This window comes from Chelonoidis abingdonii, chromosome 4, assembly GCF_003597395.2.
Source record: "Chelonoidis abingdonii isolate Lonesome George chromosome 4, CheloAbing_2.0, whole genome shotgun sequence".
In the NCBI taxonomy this organism is placed as follows: Eukaryota; Metazoa; Chordata; order Testudines; family Testudinidae; genus Chelonoidis; species Chelonoidis abingdonii.
Window position 1 is genome coordinate 31,309,344 of NC_133772.1, and position 11,008 is coordinate 31,320,351.

General features: G+C 49.2%; 1 protein-coding gene across 1 annotated transcript; it reads left to right on the top strand.

The window, feature by feature from the left end:
* The first annotated feature begins 1,571 nt into the window (after window positions 1-1,571).
* On the top strand, window positions 1,572-10,737 carry LOC116830852 (zona pellucida sperm-binding protein 1). The gene is made up of 12 exons (XM_032790494.2): window positions 1,572-1,934; window positions 4,329-4,450; window positions 4,742-5,012; window positions 5,795-5,938; window positions 6,627-6,811; window positions 6,896-6,993; window positions 7,927-8,054; window positions 8,153-8,342; window positions 8,427-8,577; window positions 9,346-9,430; window positions 9,940-10,063; window positions 10,560-10,737. The coding sequence occupies exons 1-11, from the start codon at window positions 1,742-1,744 to the stop codon at window positions 10,059-10,061; spliced, it is 1,689 nt and encodes a 562-aa protein (XP_032646385.1). The 5' UTR covers window positions 1,572-1,741; the 3' UTR covers window positions 10,062-10,063; window positions 10,560-10,737.
* Window positions 10,738-11,008: the final 271 nt, after the last annotated feature.

Genomic DNA, 11,008 nt, shown 5'->3' on the forward strand with positions numbered 1-11,008 from the left:
GACACCAATGGTTGGAACCAAGAGAAATCCCTAGTGTAAAAAGGCCTAGGATCAGTAGCTCTTTGGGGCAAGGTCTGTGTCTGTACTTGTTGCAGGGAAGTGCAAAACACACTTTTGGGTGCTACAAAATAATAAGTAATGATAATGGCTGGGTTAGGGACACACAACGGGTGCAATAGGTGGAATGTGTGGGGATAGCAGGTGAGCATGATGGGTGCAGTAGTTGGCACCACACCCTAATAGGCATTTTCTGGTGATGATGTCTCCAATTCTTCTGTTCCTCACCTGTCAGGTTAATCAGAAGGACGGCTGCTCAGCAGTGCCGCAGGACTGTCCCACCTATGTTTGCAAGGCTCCCTTGGCAAAGGCCGCCCACCCACAACCCTTCACCATCAGCCCAGAACCATCGACCAACACCTGAGCGACCCTGAACATCATCTTCATAGACCAGACAACACTGTGCCTGGAAGCTGATCTCCACGACACAGTTAATCAGCTCAAGAAGCAGATCATGCAGAAGACTAAGTTTGGTGACTTAAGGTCCCTAGCTTTGCTGTGTGAAGGCTGGGAACTGAAGGGCCCAGACAAAATGGAGCAACAGGGAGTGAAGAACCAAGCCAACCTGGTCATCTTGTTCAGATGTGCGGGAGGAGGGGGAGAGGAAGGGGAAGCAGGAAAAGGATGGTGAGATGTCTCTTATCATTAGAGCAGGAGAAACTGCTTGTATTTCTCCCAGGCACTTCTAGGGCACCAATCAACATCATATCTCAGCACTGGTTGCTGTGTCCAGCTTTTCACACTAGGTAGGTTTGAAAAGTGTAATTTAAAAGACTGTCTTTTTTTTTTTTTCCAAAATATAACACTTGGATAGAAAATAGAAATAAACTAAGAATATTAGCAAACCAGCTGAGTTCTTTTCTCCTGTGTCTTCCATTCACCTTTGTTTTCAATTCTGGTCATGCTCCCCTCAGAGGAGGTTTTCAGACTTCCATGTTGAAAGAGGGGCAGCATGAACTCCTGGTCTGTGCACAGCATATGCAGTCAGGACCCCTGGGTTCTAATCTCAAGCCTGACACTAATCCCCCACAGTGACCTTGGGCCTCAGTTTCCCCACCTGTATAATGGGGATAATGATACTTATTGCTCTCACCAGAAGTGTAGTGAAGCTCAATGAATGTGTACCAAGAGCTCTGAGCAGCTTGGAGGGATGAGGATGTGGAGGAGGGAAAGAGAATAAATGTAAACAAGGGAGGCAAATACATGATGTCCCACAGTTTTCTTTCCAGTCAAGTGCAGTCCCTTGCTATGGCAGGCAATCCCATCAAACATGCTGCCTCCCCACCAGGCGATCAACCCCCAGTCTCTTGCGTGGCAGGAAGAGATCTGCACCACTACATAAAAGAGGAACACAGAGAAATAGAGGGGAAAAGAAGATCATGTGGAGAGGGAAGCTTCAATTTCCATCACAATATCAAAACAAGAACTGGAAGGAGGGCAGGAAGCTGGGGTTGCATTTGAAGATGAGGGTAGGAGCTTTGCTGACATTTCCCTTTCACCCGGAGCTTTGCACTTGTGACCTGGCCCCTCAGCAGCAGCAGGGAGCTCTACCGCTGCAGCTTCTCTGCTCTCATGGTTCACAACCCGCCCCTTCCCACACTGATTTTATAAAGCTCCAGTCCCATAGCTTTCTTGTAATGGGAAGTGGCTGCTGGGTAGGGTTCTGCTAGCAGCTCCTGAAACCATGGGGCTGAGCTATAGGTATTTTGTGAGCTTAGTACTGCTCTGGTCCCTGGGGACAGCACTTGGGCAGGAAGACTTCCTTAGGGTCAGTTTCTCTGTCTTGCAGCCTGAGTATGAGTATGACTGTGGAGATTATGGGATGCAGCTGCTGGTCTTTCCCAGCCCAGGCCGCACTGTCCGCTTCAAAGTTGTGGGTAAGTGGCTGCCTGGTGGGGTCCTATGCCTTTCCATCTGCTAATGGTGTTAACTGGGAGCTTCGGACTTAATTAGTTCTGATGGGCAGGCTGGAGCAGGGATGTGATCTCTTAACCTTCAGTTGTGAGGTGACCTCCTTCCTTTTGCCATGATCGCAGCTGGCCTGCCTGTTAACCTTAGATCTTGGACTCTTGCGCTAGTCTAACTGACTGGGGGTAACTTCCTGCATATCCATGGGAGGCCTTGTTGAATTAAATATAAGTATCCATCATCCTAATGACCGGTCTAGCGCTAACTTGTGCTCCCCAATATGGAGGAGCAGCTACCGCAGCTCCTCCAGGAACTAAAAACAGTGAATGGCCATTATGCAAGCTGGCTGTTTTGCCTTAACCTCCAGAGAGGTACCACCTCCTGGAGAGGCTCCTATACACTAGTTCAAACTGGGCTCTCTGGGGACCAACAGACCAGGAAAGGACTCCTGGAAAAAGAGCCTGAGTTTAAGCTGACTCAGCAAAGGGACAGACCTGTCTCACCAAGGATTGGGGGGCAACGCTTGGGGAAAGGCTGGAAGGAGTAACACCTACCAGAGCTTGAGCTGGCCATTGTGGTGCCCTCTGGTCAGCTTCTTAGCATGCATGTAGGATCTTTTTTTAACATCTTCTCTGTCTTAAGAATAAATGTGCTTGCTTAGAAGATGCTGAGTAGTAACTTACAGCAGCTGGCAATACATTGGTCATAGCTAGGGCCCTACCAAATTCATAGTCACAGGATTTAAACTGTAAATTTCATGATTTCAGCTATTTAAAGTAGGGGTCCTGACCCAAACAGGAGGTGGGGGGGAGGGAGAATTGCAGTACTGCTACTCTTACTTCTGTGCCGCTGGTGGGGTGCTGGGCACCTCAAAGAAGATGGATCTAGACTGTTCTCAGTGGTATCAGATGACAGAACAGGGAGTAATGGTCTCAAGTTGCAGTGAGGGAGGTTTAAGTTGGATATCAGGAACAACTTCTTCACTAGGAGGGTGGTGAAGCACTGGAATGGGTTCCCTAGGGAGGTGGAATCTCCTTCCTTTAAGGTCAGGTTTGACAAAGCCCTGGATGGGATGATTGAGTTAGGGATTGGTCCTGCTGGAGGTCCCTTCCAACCCTGATATTTTAACAGCTGCTGCTCTCTGGCTGCCCAGCTCTGAAGGCAGTGCAGAACTAAGGGTGGCAATACCATGACCACCCCCCGCCAAAATAACATTGTGACCCCCTGCAACTTCCTTTTGGGTCAGGCCCCCCAATTTGAGACATGCTAGTATCCCCCATGAAATCTACATAGTATAGGGTAAAAGCACACAAGACCAGATTTCATGGTTGGTGACTCATTTTCATGGCTGTGGATTTGGTAGGGCCCTACCTATTGGAGAGAAAGCAAAGTGCATGTGCTGGCCATTTCGGCAGCCTGACTTGCTGGGGATACTGCAGTATAGGCAGAGAACACACTGGTCAGGAGGCAGAGGTGCAGGCCTCTGCCCAAGAGAGGTGATGGCAGAGGAACTAAGGACCTAGAAGCAGCAGAGAATCCTGTGGCACCTTATAGACTAACAGACGTTTTGGAGCATGAGCTTTCATGGGTGAATACCCACTTCGTCAGATGCATGTAGTGAATACCCACTACATGCATCCGACGAAGTGGGTATTCACTCACGAAAGCTCATGCTCCAAAATGTCTGTTAGTCTATAAGGTGCCACAGGATTCTCTGCTGCTTTTACAGATCCAGACTAACATGGCTACCCCTCTGATACTTGAGGACCTAGAATAGATGTCCTCAAGGGACCACAAGTGGGGAATACAGGTGCTGTTACTCGGAACTGACACTATTCTTTATGCCTCACAGCACATCCTGTGAGTCACTGCTCCTAGGATGTATCTGGATGGCCTAAACAGGCTGGTACCAGACCTAACTCTCTTCCTTCTAGCTTGTGTTATTGCACATGCTCCTGCCCCAAAATAAGCCTCTCAGTTGTAAGTCCTGGACTGAAGGCAGAAGACACGAGCCTTCTTGTAACCTCCCAAAAGAGTGGCTTTGAGTTCTCAGCTGCTTATGTGGCCTAGGCTTGTCTTGTGGGATAACTTTACATTGGAGTCACTGCAGTGTTGTAACAGGACTATGTCCCAAAACCTCACTTTGGAATCAGCTGATCCCTTATAAAAGGGGAATCTCCCTATTTTAGGATCAGGCCTACCTGAGCTGCACTGAGACTCCACAATGTAGTGGACAGCTGTCCCTGCTCCAGATAGGAATACTTAAGAGACATTGGTCTTCTGCACTACTGAGGTGGGGGGAGGGTGCTGAAGGAACTGTCTCATGTCAAGCTTCTTCTGCCACTTCCATGCTATCTCCACAGATGAGTTTGGGACAGCCTTTGAGGTTACTAACTGCTCCATCTGCCTCCACTGGGTCACATCTAACCAGGAAGGGGCTGTGATCTTCTCAGCAGGCTACAATGGCTGTCATGTACTGAAGAAGGTGAGTTTCTGCACCTCTGACCTCCGTGGCATCCTCTGTGCTCCTGTTACGAAGACCTGTGCCTGCATCCCAGCAAAGCACAGTCCTTAGTTCTAGTCCAGAAAGTGTCACTGAGCATCTCAGCCATGAAGTGTTTACTGTGGGCTGTCCAACTAATCTTACTGACCTCTCCCATAACCCCCAGCAGTGAGGTAAAGCGGTTGGCTCCCTACTAGTCTCCCTGCGCCTACTTCTATTAATACTTCAAGGTTGATTGACACACTTAATACTTGCACTTTCTTTTTTCTACAGGATGGCCGTAACCACCTGCGGGTCCGTGTAGAAGAACTGCTGAGCACCAGAGCTATTGCTGCCTCCCGTGACGTGAACATGACCTGCCCCAAGCCCACTGAACATGACTTAACCATGCGCTATGTGCCGCAGCCGGGCCCGGTGCTGCAGCCGCAGCCGGGCCTGGTGCGCCCAGTGCCACAGCCGCAGCCAGAGCCGGGCCTGGTGCGCCCAGTGCCGCATCCGCAGCAGGGCCTGGTGCCGCAAATCTATCCTCCACTGAGTAATATCGGTACGTTCTCCTGTGTCTGTACTGCTGGTTTTCAGGGAAGCTGTATTTGCCCTTCACCCTTGCCCAGGACACTGCAGAATACCTTCAGATTCAGAATGTAGCCCATTCTGACTCTGAGGCCTCTACCAAGAACCATCATGGCTTGTGTCAGGGACTAGGGCTGGATGATAAAAACAGAACTATGACCTTTCTTGTACTAATGTAGTGTGGGGGGTGGCTCTGAGCATGTGGTGTCTGGTCCATGGGTATTGTGTAACACCTGTGTGGGTGGGATCTGTTGTGGTGATTGGGTCTGCACATTTACTCTAATTGTGAGATTCACTGTAAAATGTGAAAGTTTATAAAAATGTCATGAAGTGGTGACGCAGGAGAGATATCAAGGAGACAGGCTGAATTAGCCTAAATGAAAAGGCACACTGATATAACTCAAGGACCAAATTGAAACCATACTCAGTAAAAACAGATGTGGAACCAGAGAACATTTGTTTACCAATGAGGCCTAACAAGGGGGTGGGCTAGTCTATCCATTGTTTTCTTGTGGGTCCTTAAAGACAGTAGTTGTGGGGGAAGACCAAACAAATGAAGGCTTCACCCCACTGTCTCCTGGGGCCCTAGACTTTCTTTACCCTAATCCTGAGGCATGTCCTAACCAGGCCAGAGAGGGATCAGATGACCTCTCCACACCATCAGTGGTACCCAAAAGTATATTGGGGTAGCAAAGTGGCCACGTACTGTGCGCCAATCATCTTCTGTGCTCAGTGGTCTGTATCCCGATCTTCCAGGTGCCCGCCTGACACCGGAGCAGTGCCAAGTGGTGGCTGGGAAGATCCCCTGTGCAAATGCCCTTGACCAAGCTGCCTGCTTCCAGGCTGGCTGCTGCTATGATAGGACTGACCCAACTACTCCTTGCTACTATGGAAACACAGGTAAGGGACCAGCTGAAGAAGTTCTGTCCCATAGAGCTCAGGGCATGTTCACAAGATAACACTCAGTTGGAGGAGCTAGGCCCTGAGCCAGCAACTGCTGCTGTCTCATTCCATTTCCACTGGGCAGGGTGAAGAAGCAGGGGATGGAAAGTGTCCCCAGATCACGTATTCAGGGCCCAGAGTTGATGTAAACTGAATACATCCATAGATGTTCACACCCAGGCTTGTGGTCCTTCCCACTTAAAGCATGGGAGCTCTCCACAATGATTCCCATTGCCCCAACCATAAGGGTGGAGAGGAAATGGCTCAAGAATGCAAGCCTGAACTCTCTCAAACTGATTGAGGTTTCTCAGGTGTTATGAAGGGCCTACACAGAGTGTGCTCTGCCACTGCAAGGTAAGTAGAAAGAAACTATCTTATTTCCAGGGGGTTCCATTGGGGGAATATGGCCCAAAGCTCTTCTTTCCATAGCCTTCTCTATCTTTCTGAAGGAGAAATAAAAAAGGAGGGTGGGGGGAAGTGTACTACCCTGTGTTCTGAGGCACCGTGAACATTGGCTTCTTCCCTCAGCATGTCTGTGCCCAAACCTAACTCTGGCTTGTAATAAAGGGTTGGGGTTCCTGCCCCCACATGTTCAGCATCATTAGGCTGCAATTGCTGTACTTAACCCTACTCCTTTGTGTTGCAGTCACTCTTCAGTGCCTCATGGATGGTCACTTTATTCTGGTGGTCTCCAGGGACATGTCTGACCACCCCATCATCCTGGACAATATACGGCTAGCCTATGCCCAGGCAGGGTGCAATCCCATCAGGATGACAGAATCTTTTGTGCTGTTCCGCTTCCCTCTCACACAATGTGGCACCACAGTCCAGGTGACAATACATCCCCTGACATGTAGCACACACTCTTCTCCTTCAAGAAGGGACTAAACACCTCCTGTTTCTATTCCTCTCCAGGTAATTGGGGACAAATTGATCTATGAGAATCAGCTGATCTCTGGCATTGACATACAGACTGGGCCAGAAGGCTCCATCACTCGGGACAGCACCTTCATGTAAGCTGGTCAACTTCTGTCCTGCATAGACAAGAGTCTTTCAGCGTGAGACAAATCCTCTCTCTGAGGAATCTAATAGATCACCTGTCAACTCCCTTAGTTTCTAGCTTTTTTAGGACAGAAGAATCTCAAGATGCTAAGTCAGTCTTAATTCTGCCATCTCTGTGGTAGACAGCTGATTTTCCAGTACCACAAAGCAACACTACCTTGCAATTCAGGACTGTTACCAAATACTAGAGCTTGGCAACTCTACATTTCAGTAGGAGGGAAAAGCTGACTTTCTGGGGAAAACAGAAATCAAAATTCTGGACTTTAGTCAGTTGGAATTTGTCATCAAAGATTAACTTTGATTAAAATCCTTCTAAAATATCCTGTGGAAAATTGACACTTTTGATGCATGTCCCAGTCCAATGACAAGGAAGAATAAAACAAGACTAAAATGTGGCTGGGATACTAGGAGGATGGCTTCTACTGTTGCAAACCACCATGCAATTAATGGCAAGTAACTAGAGCCTCTTTCTGAATCTCTTAAGAAACAACTGCTCACCTCTCCCTTTACTAGGGCACTAACTTGGTGCTGACTCAAAAGAACAAGTGTCAATGACTGAATTGTCAACTATTCATTGGAGACTTCCCTTGGATCTCTTCCATCCAAGTGCAACTTAAATCCGCCAACAAAGTTCAGTCTGACTAGATCACAGCTTGAGGCAGTAAGGCCAAAAACCTGAGATTAGCTTGGGAATGAGTAATTGTGTAGGATCTTATGTGTTCAGTGAGTGGCACTTGGATCTTGCCATGTTGAGCAGTGGAGGGCATTTAAACTGGGTACAAATCACCACGGGGAGGGTGAAGATGCACAATGTGACTCCTAAAACACCTTAGCTTGGCTAACAAACTTCAGCCCATCTCCACCCTCTACTCTCCCCTGTGCAGCCTCCATGCTCGCTGCATCTACAATGCCAGTGACTTCCTGCCAGTCCAGGTCAAGGTCTTCTTGCCCCCTGCACCTGCTCCAATCATCCAGGCAGGACCCCTCCGGCTTGAGCTGCGTATCGCCACAGGTAGGTGACCCCTCACTCCAGGGCAGTAAACCCATTCCCTGAAGGCCCACAGGCATCTTAGCTCAGCTCTGCTCTCCTCCTGCCCCCTTCCCCCACAGACCTGAACTACAGATCGTATTTCACGGAGAGAGACTATCCTGTGGTGAAGGTACTCAGGGACCCTGTTTATGTGGAGGTTCGCATCCTGCAGAGAACAGACCCATCCCTGGTTCTGGTTCTACACCAGTGCTGGGCCACCCAAAGTGCTAACCCCCTGCAGGTGCCACAGTGGCCCATCCTGGTGGACGGGTGAGTGGCTGGGGGCAAAGGGATTACTGGCTTTCAAGGAGTGGTAATCCTGGCCTGCTTAAATCTACCCCTCCTTGTTCCTAGATGCCCATTCCTAGGAGACAACTACAGAACCCAGCTTGTGCCCATGGACCCTGCCTCATCTGAGCTGCCCTTCCCAACTCATCACCAGCGCTTTGTCCTCTCCACCTTTGCTTTTGTGGACTCTACTTCCCAGATGGTACTCGAGGGACTGGTAAGTGGGGTGGGGGGCTGAATGCCTATCATTGGTAGCCATTCCTACTACAGCCAGGGGAGTGACCCCTGAATAGCCTCTTCCTCTTAAAGAGGAACTTTGCCCATCCAACTGGAAAAGGTCCATTTTGGAGGGTGTTGCAAGCTGCAGCCCCTGTGAGGAGTTATTCTGACTCCTGGTACCTTTGTCATGTTGTGGTAGGTGAGTTGGCTCACATGTTCTGCAGCCCCACTTCTCTTCAGGAGCAGTGCTCATCTATCATAAGAACATTGGTCTTGAGCCCTATGACCACTGAACTGCATGGTTCTGGTCACTAATGACCTGGGTACAAGACTGACCTTGGGGGAAGCAGCTCTAGCATATAACCTGCATCTTTGCCTTCCATCAATTAGAAAATAGCATGAAGGTTTCCCTGCTGGAGTAGGGCCTCCTTGGAGTGGACAAATACCACCCTAGTTCTCAATCCAGAGTAGCAAACTCATAGGTTTTGCCTACTCAAGAAATCAGTCTGAGGAAATCTTCCAGTGACTTGTACACACTGGCACCTCCTTGGCTGGTGATGTACCAGGGTGCATTGCCCTCTGCTGAACACCATGACTAGACTTTCCCAATGAAGATGCAAGTTCGGTATTACAGTAACTAATCTGACCTCACAGGTTAAAAGGGCCAGTCCTTTTTGGGGATGCATGGTTTGAGGCTTTGCACTTGCTGACTAGGATGACTGGCCAGTGCATTATGTAACTTGGGTTTCTGCCATGTCTGGTTTAGGTGTACATCTTCTGTAGTGCCTCCGCCTGCTCACCATCCCAGCTGGAGTCCTGCAGGACCATATGCCCATCAGGGGTAACTACAAGTAAGTCTGGCCTCTCTGTTCTAGGCATGGGTGTGTCATGCTGCTGTTGGTTCCAGACCCACACTGGCTGCAGCCCAGCCAGAGCTCTCAACTGTCCAATTAGCTATATTCTACAGCATAGAAATAGTTGGCAAGGAGTGTGAACTCCAGCTCAGACCAGTGGATCAACTGCATGAGTAAGGTACTCCACAGTCTCTAAAAGCATGATGCATCAGCATGAAGTAACTCAGTACAGCTACATCTGACACAGACCACTAGGTCAGATCCCTTGCCCATGCTTGTGGCAGCCATGATGTAACAATGGCCTGACTGTCTCCTGTAGCTGTGTAGGAACCAATAAACACCCCTTGTCCTCCAGGACAGTCCTGATTCTGAGGCCTAGAGGTGTGAGCAGAGATCACCGCCTTGTCAGGCCAGCAGCTGGTTCTGAGTGAGCTGTGCTTCAGCTTGCTGGCAGCCCTGAAAAGCCTCCAGATTCTCTAATTGTCTCTACTCCCCCTTACCCCCAGGAGGCCGTCGGTTCCTGACTATCCAAAGTGGGACAGAGCCTCTTGATGCGGTGAGCTCTCATGGGCCTGTGATTTTTCTGGGACAGCACAGAGGCATTCAAAGAGCCAGTCTATGGGAATGAAGGTAACTATCCTCTCAGATCTCACATCTCCTACTCAGTGGTGTCAGACACCACAGCCAGGCACATGGCAACTTCAGTCCTGTCTCATTGGGAGGCACTGTCTCCTGCCAATGTGTAAAGGGGTGAGGTAGGGACTGAATCAATGACCTGCCTTGTAGGAGGTAACAGAAGCTTGCTAGCAGTAGAAGATGCATGGACTCCCATCTGGCCTGGTTCTTACTCGTGCCTCTGTCTGGGGAGTGGGGAACACAGGACTGACTCAAGAGTAACTGAGGATGTCCTATTCAAAAGCATATAGCTGGGATTTAAGTTGCTGGATAGCAGTATCCCCTAAGGGGCAGGGAGTAATGCAAAGAACCATCTGCCTGTTTCCAGTTTAGAATTAGTGAGTAGGAAAGGGATGGAGTCAGTCTTATCCCATCCCTGGTAGGGTAGATAAATCTAGGTATCCTTCATCTCCCCTGGCCACATCTAAGCCATAATCTACTTTTCCCACAGACTCTGGTTCTAGACTGGACCTGTCCCCTGTGCTCCTGGCTGGGCTCTTGCTGGTGACTGTGGTCTCCATCCTCACTGCCAGGATCCTGCTTTGGAAGAAAAAAGGTTGGATGATCAGGTTCCAAAACCCTCATGGAGGAACATTGTAACAAAAAACAATAAAACTGGTTGTATCCTGCTTGTGGTCCCCATTCTCTTGGGGTGGGCCATGGCATGCAGTACTCAGAAACAGCAGTTAGATTATCTTACTTTCTGTAAACCAAAGGTGGTATCCTTCCCCCACTGCCCCAGGTGTAGCCTTCTATGTGAGCTTATGGGGCCCTTGTACCTTAGACTTCATGCATGCACCAGTCCCTCCAAGCAAATATTAACTGCATCGAGGCTGCCTCAACCAGCACAAGTTCCCATAGCTCAACTTGCTAAGGAGAGCAAGAAGCAAGCCTTGCATA

Excerpts from the sequence above, each read along its gene's own strand:
- LOC116830852 (XM_032790494.2), top strand. The coding sequence starts at position 1,742 with ATGGGGCTGAGCTATAGGTATTTTGTGAGCTTAGTACTGCTCTGGTCC. Across the intron at positions 4,451-4,741 it reads GCTGTCATGTACTGAAGAAG|GATGGCCGTAACCACCTGCG; the intron begins GTGAGTTTCTGC and ends TTTTTTCTACAG. Across the intron at positions 6,994-7,926 it reads ACTCGGGACAGCACCTTCAT|CCTCCATGCTCGCTGCATCT; the intron begins GTAAGCTGGTCA and ends TCCCCTGTGCAG.